At 38.9% G+C, this 19536-nt stretch overlaps 1 protein-coding gene across 1 annotated transcript in view; it reads right to left on the bottom strand.

Moving 5' to 3' along the window:
• Nucleotides 1–19536, bottom strand: part of CDH12 (cadherin 12) — a 71359-nt gene that overhangs the window by 25190 nt on the left and 26633 nt on the right. Inside the window, exon 3 of the mRNA XM_066326290.1 lies at nucleotides 13818–14071. Coding sequence (XP_066182387.1) covers nucleotides 13818–14071 — 254 coding nt within the window. The remainder of the gene's footprint in view (nucleotides 1–13817; nucleotides 14072–19536) is intronic.

Raw genomic sequence — 19536 nt, 5'->3', positions numbered from 1 at the left:
CCTCAAGTTTACTGACATACTAAATATTTCTGTCAGTTTTACTATTTTTTTTTCAACATTTCACACAAAAACCCATATTTCTAGATGATTTGGCAGAGATTTTCAAATGCACAAAACACTGAGGTAAAGCTTTTGTTGTAGGCCACGCTGAGTGCTTTTGAAGATCCCAGTGAGGTAATGTATCTAGTCATTTAGGAAGGATAGTTAACATATTTTAAACAAATAATATTTGATTTTAAGAATATTTTAAATATTCTCTGCCTTAAAAAGCAGAGAATTCAGGGACTAGTTTGATAGCAGCCTAAATAAGTTGCTGTCTGTACCTTCTTCCAAAGGAGCTCAGCAGTGGAATTTCTCAGACTGCTATCCTGTGATCTGTATTTCAGCCTTCCCACAATGAGTGTTGTCTATGCTGCCCATCAGGTGGTGATGCTTGACAAGGACTGCTACACCTTGAGAGAATGTATGAATGCGTCTTGTCATTGTTCATTGCCTATCATTTCCATGTCTTTCATACAACACTTGATCTCCCACAACAAAAAAAAAAAAAAATGGTTTGAGTCTTTGGCATACTGCTTGACTGGATTCACAGTCCTTCATACGTGGTTCTCTACTTCTGTGATTTTAATCAGGAGGTTGAAGGTTTAGTGATATTCACTTGGCCTGGAATGAGTAGTATCAGCGCAGATAAGTTATACTTTGCTCCTTCAGAGAAGATCAACCATTATGCCAAACTAATTGACAGGAAAGCAGTGGCTGCAGACAGCCAAACTAATGATGGGTCAGAGTCAAGCGAGGGAGGCTGTTAAACTTTTCATAAGCCTTATAAATCTTACATAAGAATTTTAGTAAAACATGCTAGGTAATATAAGAATTAAAATATGCTGCAGTTCAGTTATCAGCCCTTTTAAACTGCCAATTCTGCCTGTCTACAACTTCCTGTAGTTTCTCTTCCCTCTGCCTTTAAAGGTTTTGTTAATTTGCTTATCTGACCCTCCAGCCAGCCCCACTGTCTGCTCTGCATTTCTCATTACCAGCCGAGTATCTTATCAAAAGCTGTTGTCATTTGGAAAATGCATTGTTTTTGCTCAGTCTCAACATCATTTTTCCTGCTTCATTGAGCAGGCAGAACTGCAAGACAGCCAGGCAGAGGGAAAGCTTTGTCCTGCAGTTTAATTAAGTCTCAGTTTTTGGAGTGTGAACAGCAGTAGAGGGCATGTTTGATTTAACACCATCACTCCCAGCTCGGCAGTCAATCCTGCTATCATGAGTAGAACACTTTCTATACCAGCACCACACATTATAGATCCTGAACACTGTCTCACCCTGATTTTGAAATGTGTACATTTGCCTTTTGCCCTGCTGCCCATGGTCCTTCTCCTTTCATCTGGCTCATAGCAGGAAGAACCCATCACCTGCATGCACCAAGGTACCCAGGCAGCAAAGGGCACACCTCACACTTGATGAAGAGGAGAAGGGCGCTTGCTTTGCTGGTTTTAGGTAGGGAAAGAACATGCTGGGATGAGTGTCTGGATGTGTATGAATATCTCTATTAATGAGCAGAGTGAGCATAGAAAGATGGAGCAAGTAAACCTGAATGAATACCTCAACCTTTAAGAAAGCTGAGAGGGGAATAGCAGATGCTATGACTCCATCAGATACTCAATCTCAGTGGAAGATTAAACTTTATTTTGCACTTGGGTGCATCTGACATAAACTTCGAGGGATAAGACAGAGGTATTTCCCGGGCTGCGGTTCCCAGGCCTGGCCTGGAATGCTTTGCCTTCTGATAAAGTGCTAAGGCATCAAATATCATAAGTACTATAAAGGAGAGCTGACTTACTGGCATATATCCAATAGAAATAATCTTTTATTGTTTTCTTTTGCATCATGTAAATACATAAATATTAGCTCTGCTCTATATCTTTTGAAACCAAAATCTGAACAAATATCTTATGCTTTTTATCCATTTATAAAGCTGAAGTAAAATGCTGATGCTGAGACAATCAAAGGAAAAGCAAATAAAATAACCATGCTGACTCTAGAGAAAACTGCAGCACGCAGTAAAAGATTTACTGCTTGCTTAGATCATCAGTTGGGACCCACTTGGAGTGTCAGCTGGATCTGCAAGGGGAAACAGTGAAGTCAGGAACTGGAGGGTTCTTTGTGCAGCTTTGAAGCCGATTTGGTGAAGTGGTTATAAAATAAGAGATTATTTAGAACAGCTCTGATGCTGCAGAGCTGCTGCATTTTTGTCTTTCATTTCTCCTCCCCAAGCCTCTGATGTATCAAGGAATGCATAATCTGCAGAGGTCAGTATAAGTATGAAGTCACCTTTTCAAAGGTTTTATGAATTTCATGAGGGCACGAGGCAAAAGTTGCTGGATAAGCATCTCCTTGCTCCCATTTGCATGCTGATGGTCTGACCTAGGCAACAACAGGTCCCATCACTTATTTCTAAAATTGGCTCCTCTCTCCTCCTATCTGAGCTGAATTTCTGTTCTGTGTTTCCTTCACACTATTTTTGGTTTTATTTTCTAAAATAATCTGTTGTTGTAGATCTGTACGCATACTATTTCAGTGAATGCTGACAGTAGTGTTTTTAGCCATCATAGATGATTCCCTGGGTTAATTTTCCATAGTATCTGTTCCAGCTTATTAAGGATGGATGTCACAGAATCAGAGAAAGGTGGAGATTGGCAGGGACCTCTAGAGGTCATCTGGTCCAAACTCGATGTTCAAGCAGGGACACCTGTAATTTTTTTTTTTTTTTTATCTCCACAGAGAGACACTCCACCACCTTCCCAGGCAATCTGTGACAGTGCTTGGTCAACCTCACAGCAAGAATTATTTCCTGTTCCCGATGTTCAGAGAAAACCCACGTCTCAGTTTGTGCCCACTGCCTCTTCTCCTTCCTCTAGACACTGCTGAGAAGAATCTGTCTCCATCCTCTTTGCACCCTCCCTTCAGGTGCTCTTATGTGCACTAAGTGCATTTGTAATTGTTAGGATCCTCTTGAGCCTTCCCTTCCCTGGACTAACCATTCCCAACTCTCTTAGCCTTTCCTCACAGAAGGAATACTCCAGTTCCTTCATCACCTTCAAGGCCCTTTGCTGGACTCTCTACAGTATGTCCATGTCTTTCTTGGACTGAGAGGCCAGAATTAGGACACAGTAATAGTAGAAATATCTGAGATCTGTTTGTATCTGCAGTCAGAATATGACCAAAACTTCAAAACAGAGAGATCTCAAAAAGTGTAAAACTCTCAAAAACCTGTTCTTTAAACTTTATTATTTAAACAGAAAACAACAAACTAAGTGCAAAAAGAAGATAATATATAAAATATAAGAAACTATGTGCAATAACTATTTAAACGTAATAATAAACTTGAGTATTTTAGGACAGGAAAATATAGTCAATGCTTGGACTTAAAGGACAAATTCAGAAGGAAACGACTTGGAATCTGACTAGGTTGCAATGGTAGTTATGTTTGTGGAAGGAGATGAAAGACCTTAAATGAAAAGGACTGGGAAGCTTATTTATTATTCTGTACAAGTGAGTTAGCTTCAGGGTTGACTTGTGTACCAAAGCGCAGACTACAAACTAAAACACTTCCTTGTAGCACATAGGTTCTTCTTAGACATAGTTTTAAGTCCTGAGCCCACATAATTCTTTGTCAAGCCCTGAGAGGTTCACCAATTTAGGTGACATTATAATGGCTCTAGACATTAAATCTCTATTTTAATCTTGCAATTGCTTTTTAGAATCCTTGAGAAATTAATTTCTGAAGAAATTTGGAAAATCAATTTCCTTGATGAAAAATTAGGAAGACTATTGTTTGAGATAAAATTACTGGTTTTGCCTCTGGGATGAGAGCTGACTTTGTAAAATCACATCACCAGGTGGTACAAGTGCTGTGAAATAAACCAGAAACTATTATGAACTATTATGATCATATTGTTCCTTTCCCTTCATTTTGGCTACTTAGCTGTTCTCAATGAATTTAAAAGCTTTCCTTGCCAGGTTGTTCTTTTCCTTGGACCTGAATGCATACTTCTTGATTTTCAGCATCCACTTCCTTCACAAACAGGCCATTCACTGAGAGCAGTAGTCCATAAACTTCTCAGGTCTACACATCTATTTCAGCTCAATCTCCCAACTGACATTTTATAGCGCAATATGACTGCATATGCCAACGAAAGATCACTTGCTGTTTTTCACAAGCTTCAGTAAGTTGATGAATTACTGACTGTAAATAAAGGTTACTGGCCTCTCTCAGTTTTAGACTTTGTTTTCAGTTGCTTTTACTTGCTGGACTTATGAAATAATATTTCACACTTCAAGTGCATCCAGGAGTTGATCTAGGAAAATTTATACATGTCAAATGAATCCCACCAGGCTTTTATTTGGGAAGGTCTGATTTTTCACTAGCACAGTCTCTCTGACTTGTGCCAGAAAGTACTTACCTTGCTCCATGTTCCTACCAGTCTCGAGAAAACCCACACAGATCAAAATGTCAGTCTGCGTGTGTCCCAAAATTGCAAAGAAGGATTTTTAACGCACGACTCCATCTGTTTCCAGTGAACCTGCTGCAGCATCACAGAGGGCTAATGAGTGACTACATTTGCCTTCCCCACTGATCATGTGTGATCACTTCAGCCTGAAGCATATAGATTTAAGATTAAGGTTCAGACAAATTCACACCTTTTTTGTAGTTTCTCCTTGTAATATCTCCAAGCTGATTACTGAATCAAGGTACCACAGACCCTGAATTGATACGACTGAGCCACTTACCAGCTGAGCTGTGATAACTGTCTGCATGCATCTAATCCACAGCAAGTGTAAAACAAAATGTAATAAATTAAACTGCCGTGAAGGGGATTGCCACAATAATTTGTTATTCATACCATATTTCATGGTAAAGATAAAGTAGTGCTGCTAGAAAACAGATTCTTTTGATGGACAATTTATACACAGAAGAGTAAGATTTTTCTACCTTCTGTTTGAAGAGAAGTGACTTTTCTGTCCAGTTCTTTAAAATCACCCAGTCGCTGAGGAGGAATAGAGGTCATTCAAACCTAGAGAATGGCAGAGCATTACATGGGACCGTAGGAGAAAAGCTTATAGGAAAAGGACACTGGAGTAGAGGATATGATTGCTTGAGGTTGTGAAGATGAAGTTTAGGAGCTAGAAAACAGAGAACTGAGGAAGAGTCAGAGTGCAGGGAGAAGTGGGAGCTGGAAGTAGGAGTTCATTGCCCTGTATCATACCCAGCATTGCTGGAAGGTAGGTAGATGGGGATCTTGTTGAGTATATGGTACCTTGGTGCTCACTGAGCCAAATGAGAATGGAAAGGAGAGGATGGTGAGGAAAGAGCATATGTATCTGCCAAAAATACACCTTGGGATTCAGAGAAAATGTTGGAGAGAAAGCTAGTTTCCATAGTTCTCAGAAGAAGATAAAATAGCTGGAATGAAAAGAAACAAATACATCAAGACACTGAGATCAAAAAAGGTGTTTGTCCTCAGCAGAAGAAAAAAAGAGCAAGACACCAATGAAGCTAATGGCAGATGGTTCAGCACCAAAAATACAGAAACCAGCAGTGGGAGGAAGGAAGACTGTGGAATACAAGACTACTATTAGACAGAGTATAAGAAATACAAGAAAACAGTGGGCTGGTAGGAGGACAGAAAATGATACCAAGGCATCTGAAGCAGAAACTGAGCAGTAGTTCTGCAGGGATTTGATTTAGACAGTTTGGATAAGCTAGAACTTGGAATAGAGGTTTTAAATGTGGGGTGTGGGACAAGGATTTCATAAAATGCAAAGGATGGAGTATAGCTAAAATTGCAACAGAAACTGACAGGAGGCAACAGAGCAAGTATGCAAACCACCAGAGCAGCTGAAAAGGAACCAAAATTCATGATCTCAACATCTATTATCTGTAGAAAACTGACTCCTTTCTCTCCAACATGATACCATACACAGAAAAATAGCTGTCACTTAATCTGTTATTAAATTAAGACACTTGAGATGCTGGAACTAGATGTCTCAGATTTTCTATATATGAGCGCAAAGGTAAGGTACATGTCAATATCACAGGGCAGGATTTTTCTTTCTGAAGAACAAGTAAATTCAAAAAATATAGGCACAAGAAGTTGTAAGAATTATGGGACTGAAAAGTCAAACTCTTACATACTTTATCTTGTTGGTGGTTGTACGTTAAGATATGGTGTTCTAGGATTCAGGGTAAAAATCTTTATTTTCTTAATCTTAACATTCTTCTGTATTTTTCTGGGAAAACTGAACTGTTCATAAAAGTGTGTGGACCCTTGTGAACTAGTTAAAAAAAAAAAAAAAAAGATTTTTCCTTTGGAAGCACATGCAGGCAATGGAATCTTATCCTCAAGATACTGAGGACAGGACTGACCCATGGATAAGAGACACACTTTTTACTTTAAAAATCACAATTCCATGACCCTAGACTTGGTCAAGAAAATGCACGGTCCCCACAGCTTTCTTGCTTTGAGTGATTCTTTTTTTGCCTTTGCTTCATAAGGCAAAACTCCAGAGTCAAGCAGAGAAGACCTGAAGGACAGGGTTTTGGAACAGAATATGAAACTCATTGTTAATTAGCATCATCTGGGATTCACATCAGGGATGATACTTTATGCTGAAATATCATCTCCATGGAAATCTGACAACTTCAAACGTGTCAGTGCAAAGTTGTTGAACTTCTCAGTCACTGTTACAGAGCTCACTAGTAGGTACTGCAGGTAATTCAGTCTTCCCCTCCATTTCTACTTTCTTGTTATTTAGAGAGCTTTGTCTATAACATTCATGCTGCATGGACGCATAAAACAGGGATTTTAGGAAGTCCTAAAACCCCTTGTCCAGAAGTACAAGGATCTTTACCAAAAACTTGCATAGTTACAAATTACAGACATTGTAACACATTACAGAACAGCAGCTTCTTTTTCCTCCCAGTCATCTTCAAACCGTAGTAATCTAGAGTAGTCTGAGAAGAAAATGAGATCAGAGCCATTTCTGCAAGTGCTTTGGGATTTTTAATGGCCAAAAAGTACACAGGACATCACCTTAACATGTAAGCTGAGCATTTCTTGAAGCACTATGGATAAAATGGGAATAGACAAAACAGATCACTTGAGACACATAAACTCCAGATTTAACAGTTTTAAAATTAGGTGCACTGGGGTAATGTTCCAAAACAGCTGCAAAGCCAGTCACCCTGGCAGGTGTTGAATACCTGCAGCTCTTTTTCTCCTTGTGCTTAATTTCCTGTTCATTATTGAATGTATGCTCTCTGCCCTTTCACTCCAAAATTTCTAGCAAATACCTTCTTACAAAACAAATATTTTAAGGCTTCTGACTTGTCTAAAAATTTGACACAAATAACACAAGAAAAGAAAAAAATATATATATATAAACCTGGCCATTTTCAATGTCCTCCAGTATAATATTATTTTTTAACAGCTGAATTCAGCTTTCATCCTTAGTCATTATCTCCCCCTTCCTGAGGTGCCTAACATAACAGACATAAAATTTTTGTCTGATAACATGGATTTAGTTGCTGGAACACATACTGTTTCTTTTCATGTGAACTATTCTAGCTTGCCTTGCTCTCTGGAGTTTTGCCTTCTGTTGCATACAGTGCAGATTTTATCCCAGTCTTTATTGCTTGGCAGACTGTTGATGTTTTTGGTTTTTCTGTTTGGTTTGTTTTTGGTTTTTTTCCTGCTACAGACTTCTTAATGGCAAAAACATCCCAGGAAAACATTTCACAGAAAATTAATGAATTTGTAGAGAAACTACATCCAATAGTATTACCAGTACTATCCAGTAATTTGTAGGGGCAATGTCTTCAAAGAGCATGACTTGCTTTCTCCCATTTGTTTAGGGGGCATATTTACTCAGAAGTTGCTTGGACTTCTTTGCAATATGATGAAATTAAGTCATTCTTTAGCTCTATGAGATCATAGATTTTAAACAGCTAACAGAACATGATCGATTAAGATACAGTAAAAACTTGCAAACACATTGAACACCTTCAAACTAATTTACACTTTTCTAACTTATGGTCTTGTTATGTTGGGTTTTATTGTTGTTGTTGTTTTTCATTTAGAGGATATAAAATTTATGGAATACTGAGAATACTTAGACATTAGGGTATTGGGTCTGGCTGAGATGGAATTTATTTTCCAACAGCAGACTTCACAGTGCTGTGCTCTGCATCACGGTGCTGTGCTCTGCATCAACACCTAGAAAGGTGTTGATAACACACCAGTGTTTTGGATACTGTTGAACAGGTCTGGTACAGCATTAACTCTCCAACATCTCCAAATGTGTCTCCAATATTTCCCAAGATCCTGGGAGGGGCCACAACTATGCCAATTAAACTAGCAAAGGGGATAGACCATACCATATGATGCCAGTCCAGATATAAAAGCTAAGGAAAGAAGGAGGAAGTGGGGAGTGGGGGAGGGCATTTTTCATTTACAACATTTGCCTTCCAGAGAAACCACTATGTGTGTTGAAGTTTGGTTGCATATCTTGCCTGCTTCCTGGGCAGTGGCTGAACATCCCTTGCTGATGGGAAATAGGTAATAAACTTTTTTTTTTCTCTTCACTTAGGCATGCACAGAGTTTCATTTTTGGTTTAGTAAACTGCCTTATGGGGTTGTTTTCCATCTTATTTTCTTTCCCAATTCTAGCTGGGAAGGGGTGTGATAGAGTTGCTTGGTAGGCATGTGGCATCTCTTTAAGGTCAACCCACCACAGTCCTTTTCTTAGTGGCCAGGGAGTGAGAAAAAGGCAGTTCTCTCTCTCTCTGACTGTCTGCCTGTCTGTCTGTCCATCTATCTATCTATCTATCTATCTATCTATCTATCAGTATTGCATGCTATAGTAGTAGCACTTAGTGAGTAGCAAGCCTCTTTGTGGGACACAAAATTTGTCAGCTGCATGGCTTATCTCTTTGTTTGGCTGAGTTTGCTGGGAACATGTTAACACAAAAAATGGCTCTGTGCTTTGCTCTGTTATGCAGGGGGAGCTGTCTTCTGTGGATGATAAGGAAATACATCTCACCCTCCCTGCCCAAGACTGATGGGAATGGGTTTATAATGCAGCAATGGTCATTGCTCATCCTTATTTAAGCTGCTTAATATTGTTAATTTTATTAACAAATACTATTGGCACACTATGGGATTTGTGGAATCTGGTGTGGTCCTGGTGTATGAGAAAACAAGCTTTAAGTATGGAGATATTGAAATGTGCCCTGAGGCATCCAGTTCCTGGGTGGCAGGGTGTGTGGAAGGATTTGGACAGATTCCTAAGGTGGTTATTACCTCCAGTTACATCTGAATATGTTACTAGCCCTGGCAAACTGACCCATCAATGATGGAAGGGTGCTTTGCCCACCCCAGACAGCCAGCAGCTTCTTGCCCTGTGTTGGGGCCTGACCTGTGCCTGCTGAGCCACTGCTCAGTCCTTACAGAGGACTGTAGTTGAGGCAGGAACCCAAACTGCATTTGAGGACACTTGACAGTCAAACCACAGCAACTACTTGCACTAGTGAAAACAAAATAATGGATAAGGTAAACTACAGGTCCATATCATTGATAAGAAAGGGAGGAAAGAAGAAGGAGGAGGAGAAGGAGGACAATCAGGAGAGGAGAGGTCAGATATAAAAGCTGATCCTTCAACAAACAAATTTGAAGGAGTGAGACAAATCAAACAAGAATCTGAAGTTACCTGCTTCTTCCAAGACCTGAGACTTGCAGAAAGACTACAGTTGCCAGCCAGGTGATGCTGGGATAATAGGGCTGACAGCCAGCAATTAAAAGGTCATGAAGCCACAACAGCTAAAATCCTTTGCTGGGGATGGGGAAATTGAAAGAGGAATTGGAAAAGAAGGAGCAATGTGCAGTCTCTGGAGATGGCCTCTCTAAAGCATGAGGGCATGATATCCATTTAAGGAAGCTCTTGTGAATTCCCCAGGAAAGTGAAACACTGCAGATGAAGAGGCCTAGTACTTGAGAGAATTAGAAGTACTGGAAGTGGTCTATAATAAAGCAAAAAGTGATACTCTCCCTGTCTAGGTTTAGGGACAAATTTTAGGAGAAAATGCCCTGGAAAGAGGATTTCCTCTAAAGAGAAGGGCTTTGATAATTCTGTTTGCCAAGGAGAGAAATCAATCCTAGTGGGTAAAAGTGAAAAAAAAAAAAAAAAAAAAAAAAAAAAAAAAAAAAAAAAAAAAAAAAAAAAAAAAAAAGTGTGTCCGCAAGGCACAGAAAAGGATTGAATAAATGCTAGTTGTTGAAATTTCAAAAAATTAACTCCAACCCCCTCCCAGACCGCATAGGCATGAGGCAAAGATGGAGGCTGCCCTTCTTTGTCTCAGGAAAGGGGAGGAACTGGAGTTAGCACAGCCACTTGTCCATAATAGATGGGAATTTTTCTGAGGTTAGTCTCTTCCTCACAGCAGGAGAAGCTGGTGGATTTTAGTGTCCTTTCTCATGCTTGTTCAGCTTCTTTGAGGTCTCAAGTTTGGGGCAGCCTCCCCACTAGCTCCTCAGATAGGCCATTAAAAAAAAAAAAAAAAGAGTTAAAAAGATTAAAAAACCCCAAAAACCAGGTGTTTCTGGGCATAAGCAGACAATTATGAACTAATGTATCATCATAGAATAACCTTAAGACAGTCCCTAAAGATCCAGAGGATGCCCCTTGCACAATGGCCATATGGAGGAAGGTGGCTCAAGTGCCCAAGAAGCACCATCATGTATAAGTTGTCCCAAAACAAAAGAGGCTATGCTCTATTTACTGATGGATCTTTCTGTGTGGTAGAAAACCACTGGAGGTGGAAAGCTGCTCTGTGGAGTCTGCTGAACGAGGAGAGTCAAGTCTATTTGCAGAAGTGAAAATCATCCAACTAGCCCTAGAAATTGCTGAATAACAAAAGTGGCTTGTATTCCATCTCTACGCTGACTCTGGATCGTGCCTAATGTTCTGTGGTGGTGGCTGCAGCAATGGAAGAAGACTGGTGGGTAACACAGGGGAAAACCCATCTGGGCTGCTCTACTGGGGCAGGACGTCACTGCACAGGTGGAAAATATGACTCTGAGTGTAAGTCATGTAGATGCACACATGCTCAAAAGTCATGCCACTGAAGAACACCAGAACCTTCTGGGACATAATTCATGTTTTTCTGTGGGCATGTGTTGTTACGTATTAGGAACATCACTAATAATAACACATGACTCTCTTCGCTCTCCCAAGGCAAAAAGAGTAATTTTTATTTTTGACCATCCTTTTTCATAGACAATTCCAAAGAATGAGACAGGATTGGCTAGTCAGAAACAGCATCTCTTGACCATTTTCTACAAGTAAACAACAAGTTGGAAAAACACCACCTGATAATGGTGTTTTTCACCTTTCGAGGATTGTTTTGGATTTTTCCTTACAATTTCTCAGGCCAGTGTGAGAAAGTTATGTGACTTAATTTCACAGAGACTCAGACGCTGCTGTTTCTGCCTGATCTCTCACTTTCAGTATCCACAGGCATGAACCAGCCAAATCAACTCATAAACGAGACCCTGGGAGGACTTTCGCAGTTTATTGGTGTAAGAGGACAGCAAGAAAAGGAGTGATACTAAAATGTAGGGGTAGTAACTGTAGATGGGCATTTGGACACTCAAGTAGTGATTTCAGGGTTAAAAAATGTAAACATAGACATTATAAAATGGCTTAGGATTCAATATTCGTGTGAACACAATATGTGGATAAAGCATCAAGAAATAATTTTTTCTTGCGTAGTTGCAAATACAGAATCAGAAAAAAAACCATTTGAGTCTTCTAGGAGCATTTATGAAGAAAAAACCTCTCACTGAAAACTTTTTTATACATTCAAATAATTCCACTGTCATGAAAAACTGCTCAACAGTGTGATTAAAGGCTTTCTATCTGTTTGCAAGAGAGTATGGTTTTCAACAGAATATTGACTTCACTGGGGCTATTTTCATTGGCTACCACCAGGGAAAAAGGCTCAGATCCCTGTTTTTGTTAGCAAAGGTTTTGATCCTTGACAGCGAAAGAATGTGTCACAGACTTGTGAACAAATAAATTTTTATATTAGAAAAAAAAAAAAAGGTGATTCTATTAAAAAAAGGTGAAATAAATAGCAGTAGAAATAGTTTTAGGAAAAAATAACAGTGAATTGACAAAGTGGGACCTAACAGTCACTACTGTATATTAAATTTTTGAGCATGATTACAACTACGATGTTTATTGAATATTTTGAGAATATAAGTATTGAACCAAAATGCACATAATTAACAAACATGGATTTAAAAAGTCCAAATTCAATTTGTAATCAAATATGCATGAATGTGTGTGCACTTGGTAGACATTAGTGGCATTTTCCTGCTCTGTCATAGTCCCATTTGATAAAAAATAATATCTAAAGATTGATGATGTGCATGTCTTAAATTCTTTTTATGAAAATCTGGGGGTAAAAACATATCTTGATGTCAGGTGGACCCAGTACAAATTGGTACTGGAAGTATGTGTTAACAACTGCCTGTATCTTAGATCAAGTCTAAGATTTAAAGAGCTTCCTTATCTGTACATGACTCTGGCTCACTTCAATATTTCTAATGTGGCTGTAAATAAGTTGTCAAAATCAATTCATTACATTTGTATACCAGATCTTCCCTCCTTTTTATTTCATGAAAATAAGCTATAGCAATAGATGAGAGGCTTGTCTCGCAGGAGCTTCCTTGGGCTGAATGCAACAATTATGCCCCCACAGCCTCAGCCAAAACACCTGATGATTGTTTATCAGAGCATTTGTTCTTTGCCAGATGAAAGGAGTAAGTTGTTCTCGTGAAAGGGGCAGTTCTGCCACACACTGAGGTCTAAAACAGTTGCAGCATGTAAAACCTTCTTTCTCACTACTGTACTCAGGAGATATTTTTGTGAAAGACCCCAGAGCAGAGGACCAGACCTAAGCACATTTTGTTTCAAACTTTCTGAGCATTGCTACAGGAAAGGTGTGATCAGAAAAGAGGATCCTGCAGAGGTGGGGCTGGGCTGTTCTCAGCCAACTTCCTGCTCCACCTTGAGATTCATTCTCAGCTTCCACCTGCCAACTCCTTTCCTGGAGAAGCTCTGGCTGTGCATGTGTTAACAAAATAGTTTGAAATATCTCCTTTAGGGAAGAGGTGTGCACCAGGTTAACTATAAAAGCCATGGATTGGTCCCTATCACTCTCTCTGAAAATGTGTTGTGGACTGTGATACAGTACATTTTGAGGAGGTTGTTGTGGGAGTTGAAAACTTGTTGAAGTGTACATTACAAAATTAAGGGCTATCACTCTTGTGGAAGTACATTTTAAGAATTTAAGAGCTAGTTAGCCAACACCTTGTGAGTCAGATTTATGGTGACTGTACAGTAAAAGCCTGAGAGTTCCCTGACATGTATCTTCGTTCAGCCTGGAGGAGAATTTATAGCAAATATCAAGTCCCCTACCAGACACCATGCTATTCCTTAGTCTTAACACACCATTCCTGTAGTAACTTACATGATCAGTATGATAAGAAGCTGTGAGCATGTGAGTATTTTTCCAGACAATTCACCCAAACGAGCATCTCCTTCCAATATTTCTTCAGAGCATCAGTAATCTGCTACAGTGACAGACCTGGTATATTTTATACCTTCCTACTAAGCTCTTTGCCAGTGCATCCAACTGTTAGCAGTACTTTGGGTTCTCAGAGAGTTATTGAAGGAGGAAAAGCTCTTACCTAACTGAGCTGCTGCCAGCATCAAGGTCTTGTGCTGTCACTGCACCTATAATGGTCCCCACGGGTGTATCCTCATAGACTTCCATGGTGTACATGGGCTTGCTGAACACTGGAGGTTCATCCATGTCCAACACATTGATCTTCACAGTGGCAGTATCTTTGAATGGACCCACTGAGTGAAATCGATGGTCAAGATGGAGATTGGAGGCCTCCACCTTAAAGGTGTATGCCTTCTTTGTTTCAAAGTCTAATGGCTGTAGAAAGAGCAAAAGCAAAGCATTAGATTGGACTAAAAATTAGATAGCTCAAAAATCACTGTGGTTGGATTAACCTGACAAAACTTAAGATACCTTTAGTGCAAAACTCATCTCCTGAGCTAATCAGTCATTTAAGTTTGTTTTGCAGTTCATTTTATGCAAAGGTGGTTTTTGAAATAGGCCAGATGAATCATAGTCAGGAAATTACTGCTTCTATACATCAAAAAAAATCAGGATGACTGACATGGATGTAAACAGTTACCCTGTACATGTCTGAAGTTAAATGAGTGAGATTTATCTCTTGCAGATGAGCTGAGCACAGATTAGTCAGAGATTTGCATTTGCAACTCCCATGCACCGGCAATCAGCTGTCTCTAGCTGATCCAACTCCCTAAATAGAAGATTTTTTTTTTTTTTTTTTTTTTTTTTTTTTTTTTTTTTTTTTTTTTTATCAGGAAAAGCTTTCAGAAGACCATGACAGTGATGAAGACGGGCCCAAATGAAAACTCTGATATATACCCATAAGTCAAACTTAACTTCAGGTATGACTTGGAATGTGAAATCTGAAACAAGCTTTTCCTGTAAAATGTCAATCTTAGCAGTGAACTGCTATTCATACCATATGTTTGAGCTGCATGTACTTTGCAAAATGCAGACTTTGGCTCTGTGCTATGATCCTAGGTGTAATTCATAAGGTCTTAAAGATGACACAGCAGATTTTGTGTACTTATGTGGTGTTTTGATGGAATGTACCCTGCAATCAGGTTGTTTTGATGTGGGTTTCTGTCAATGCATATCAATTTAGTGCCTTTATTTCTAGAAAAGTAATCATCTCAAAACCCTTAATGCAGTCTTATTTAGTTGAAAAAGATGCAGAAGTTTTATTTTCATTTAAAGGATTTATCTGCATTGGCTTTCATGTTGTTTTTAACGTTTCTAACAAAGCCTTTTCCTGATGTCTGGGTAACACTGGCATCTAGTGGTTTCTATCCATAATTGTTAAACTAGAAATGTGCTAACGGGAAAGAATATGCTATCTGGAAAAAAATAGCAGGTTTATATGTGTATGAACAAGAATATTTCAACGTTTGCTATTTTTTCCCCAGTGTTTTCATTCAGTTGTCACAGCCAGGACAGATATAAATTCGTCCATTTTCTGTCCTTATCACAACAGGACATAATTGGCAAAATGACTGACTGGTGTGAATTGAAGTAGCTCCAATAAAATCAATTGAGTTACCCAGACTTACATCAGCTGAACATCAACCATAATCGTAAATCCTTATGAAAGACTTCATAATTTTAGTAGACAAGATACTCAGTCTTTTTTTGAGCTGAGGACTTATAATTAGCCATGTAAATATCAATGCCATAGAAATAATCAGACTTAAAAGTAATTCACTACCAAATACAACCATCCTCCTACAGACAAAATTACCAGAAAAGCCAGTATGTAATACACCTTTGTGTCTGGACTGACAGAAAGAGGGAAAAGACTAAGCCTGAGAAGAAACAGACAAAATTAAGTCTGGCAGATCTCATGCCCCAGTGGTGAAACCCTAAGATGTTGCCTTCACTAAAAATAGACACATTGGTCCATTATCTAAAATGCTGCCATATTATGTTTTCATTTTCCATACTACTCTTGCACACTCGTTATGCATTGCCCAAACAATTTTACTCAAGAGGAAAAAAAAAAAAAAATCAACCAAACCCCCCCAAAAAAGTCTTCTCCAAATATTTATATGAATTGTTAACACACTTTCAAAAAAACATAAAAAGAGGAGAAATCTGAAGTTAAAGGACTTAGTCTGAAGAAGAAAAAGTCAGGAGTCAAGCTAGAGATGAATGGTTAAGACAGAGAAAGCAAGAAATCTAAGCTCCTACATAGGTAGTAAGTCTGGGTAATGCCTTGTATGTATCTTTCATACCACCAAAATTGGAATAAACTTTTCAGATTGGCTCCTGTACATCGGTATATTTCAAACTAGAGGTATTAATGGAAAGAATCATAATTCATGCAATCTTTGCAGGCTGTCTTTCACCAAATTACTCTTCAAGGCACTTATACCACATGCTCCATGGCCATTGCCCAGTCACAACATTTCATGATGCAAGGGGAACAGAAATCAGTAAGATTTCAAACAGTCCTGTCTAGTGGTATGTTCAGACTGGCGTATTTCACTGCACAGATACCCAGGAAGAAAACAAAGTGGCTGCATTGCTTCCCTAACACCCAACATTATGGGGAAATACTAAAGTATATTTTTAAATAGGCACTGTGATCCGAAGAAGGGATAACATTTTTCTACTGTAACCTCTGAGCAACTCATCCTCTCTTTCTGTCCTTCTGTGGGTCTGATGATAAATATAGTTAGAGGTTATGAGGCCAGTGCAAAGCACAGATGGCAATCAAAATAAGAAGAGACAGGCTGAAAGTGATGAGCCATCATGAGAGAAAGAAATCAGTGACAAACTCCCACAAAATAGCAGAAATTAGCCTTTAGCCTAAGTGAGACTAAACCACAGCTGAAATGTATAGAGATTTGGGAAATGTTGCAAGTGGTCAACCTAGGACTTAATTTCAAATAGAAAAAGATTTTGTACAACATATATCATGTAACAAGAGTATGGTTCTATTGTCTTGGGTTATATGTGGATTGCATGCTATAATCTCCTGACCAGTTTTGTTTTTCCCATATTTGAACAGTTGAGTCATATAGATAGCACTGACACTTTAAGATTTAGGCATTTGTCTGAATTGTTCAGAGTCTACCTGAAGAAAGTAATATTGTAATAGGTCTCAGGAAAAACCTTTTGGATTTTTTTATTTTTTGTTTAATACATGTTTAAAAAAATCATCATTTTATTGTAATTTTTAGCAGATATCACAAAAATCTGTCAAGGGAAATGAGTGGTTTACACAATATTTTACTTGTATTAAAACCAAACCGAACCAAACCAAATAAAAAAACAAACTCCAAAACAAACAAACAAGCAAAAACAAAACCCAGCACTATGTTTTGCTGTTATATAGTAACTGTCTGAGGGTGCTCAGTCCCATTTTCATTTCGAATCTGAAATGCTGCTGATACAAACACAGCAGAATGTTTGAATTGTACACTCCCCCCCTCCCTCCAACACCAGCCCATTAAAGCTCTTGAAATGTCTTTCAGTTAATAAGATTTTAATGAAATTACTTCATAGATTTTTTTTTTCAACAAGCAAGGGAGGTATTTATTCCTTCTGTAAAAGTAATTACACACAGAAGGTAAGTTTGAATAAGGCTTTTTTTTTTTTTTTTTTTTTTTTTGCAGTAAACACACACCAAAAAAACCATTTTCTGCTGACATTGAGGTGAGGTTTTATTAACTGTGAGCCATTCAATAATTGGAGAATTTCTAATTGATATTCTGAGTACCAGTGACAGAACAGATGTATTTGGCCCCCTCAACTTGTCCTCATCTGCTTCTTCCTGTGTTGAGGTTACAAGCTGCTCTATACAGTTGCCTAGTAAAGTGCTATCAGCATATACACACCTGTGCTCAGGAAAGCCATTCTACAAATCCCCAAATCAAATACATACTGACAAATCACTTTACCTTGTAACTCTGTGAGCACCATGAATGGACTTATTTACTGTGATTAGGACAGCACAAAAACAGCTCCGTATTTAAAATAAACATATTTAAAAATCTTATTGTTTTCCACATTCAAGGCAGAAGTTAAGAAACGCTGCTATATAGATGCATCTATATCTAAAATTTTATATTAGATAGTGAGAAAGAAAGAGAATTAAAGAATTGAAAGAAAAAAATGGTCTGAAAGATAAAATGAATTCTAATGACAGGCACAACAAGGGTGGGAAAAGAATTACCCTGTCAGTTTGTTCTGCTTCACAAAGAGGCACCACTGGAAACTCCAGAAATTTCTGCTTTTAATCCACACATAAGAAATACAAGAATATTGTTTCTGATAGAGGCTTTCACCTATAATGATGGAAAAGCTATATTCTGGGATGAGATTTTAAGCCCCAGGACATGGATAGTTATGGATGGTAGGACTGGGTTGACAGGAAGTGTATAATAACTTAGACTTGACTTCATACTAGCAATTATAGAATAGCTCTGGGTCTCATGCACTAGTCTCAAGAATCGGAAAAACTTTCCCCTCCAAATAGGTTCAACATCTATGCATTTCGTGAAATATTGTAATAAGACAATTTGCTGTGCATCGACACAGTTTCTGTATGAGCAGTTAAGTTTCAATAAGCTCTTGATCAACCAGGAGCAGCATTCATTACTTAGAGTTGAGAATGCACAGTAAAAAAGGTGATCTCTAGTGAATACTTGAAGATTTGATTGGAAGTGGGCAAAATACAGGTCTGTTCTGTATCTGGAGAAGGAAAGAAGCTGACCAGTGTCAGGAGTTCAACTGTTTGCTTCTCTCTCAATCTCAATCTCAATCTCAATATTACAAGGGATATGGTCTATCCCTTTTGCTAATTTAATTGGCATAGTTGTGACCTCTTCCAGGATCTTGGGAAATGTTGGAGACACAGAGTTAATGCTGTACCACAGCTGCTCAACAGTACCCAAAACACTGGTGTGTTACCAACACCTTTCTAAGTGCTGATGCAGAGCACAGCACTGTGAAGTCTGCTGCTGGAAAATGAATTCCATCTCAGCCAGACTCAGTACACCAATGTCTAAGTATTCTCAGTATTCCATAAGTTTTATATCCTCTAAATGAAATCTCACCCATTTCTAAAGGTGTCTTTTCCTGTTTCCCATAAGTTTTATATCCTCTAAATGAAATCTCACCCATTTCTAAAGGTGTCTTTTCCTGTTTCATGGAAAACCAAACAGTTCTATCCACAAACTACAAAGACTGAGTGTCTCCCCTTACTTGTTCTTTGTGATTGTATTTGCACACAGCTCACCACTTTCTGCCTGTACTGAAGGACTTAATATTACTTGCTCTTTCTCCTCGAAATGCACAACCACTATTTGTGGGGGTGGGCGGAGCCCCGGCTGCTTTGCCCTGGAGGGAGCCAAGCTGAGGAGTTAAGGAAGAATTTCGCAACTTCACCCTGAGCCCCTAGGACAAAAAGGCAAACCTCCTAGCCACGGCGACGTGTCTGGAGACCCACAAGCCCCCTCGGGATTTTATGTAGATCTGTTACAATTGATTGGTTCTGTACCCTTTTCCTCCCACCCTGGTGTCCCATAAAAACCCTTGGGTTTCCTCTGGTCGGGAGAGGTTCCTCGTCCCTGGATCCCTTTCGCTGATACCCTCTCAATAAAGTACCACCTGCGGAAATTCCATATGAGAACCTCTCTCTCTCTCACCACAGCCGGCTAAAAGAGGGGCTAACTCACAAGGGCATGAGCTAAGAGCACTGAGCTGAAATCACTGAAAGCTGAAATCACTGAGCTAAAAAATCACTGCTCTGCCTGATG

Source organism: Sylvia atricapilla, chromosome 1 (assembly GCF_009819655.1).
Source record: "Sylvia atricapilla isolate bSylAtr1 chromosome 1, bSylAtr1.pri, whole genome shotgun sequence".
Classification (NCBI taxonomy): Eukaryota; Metazoa; Chordata; class Aves; order Passeriformes; family Sylviidae; genus Sylvia; species Sylvia atricapilla.
The sequence above is the reverse complement of the archived record's forward strand: the minus strand, read 5'-3'. Positions and strand labels throughout refer to the sequence as shown.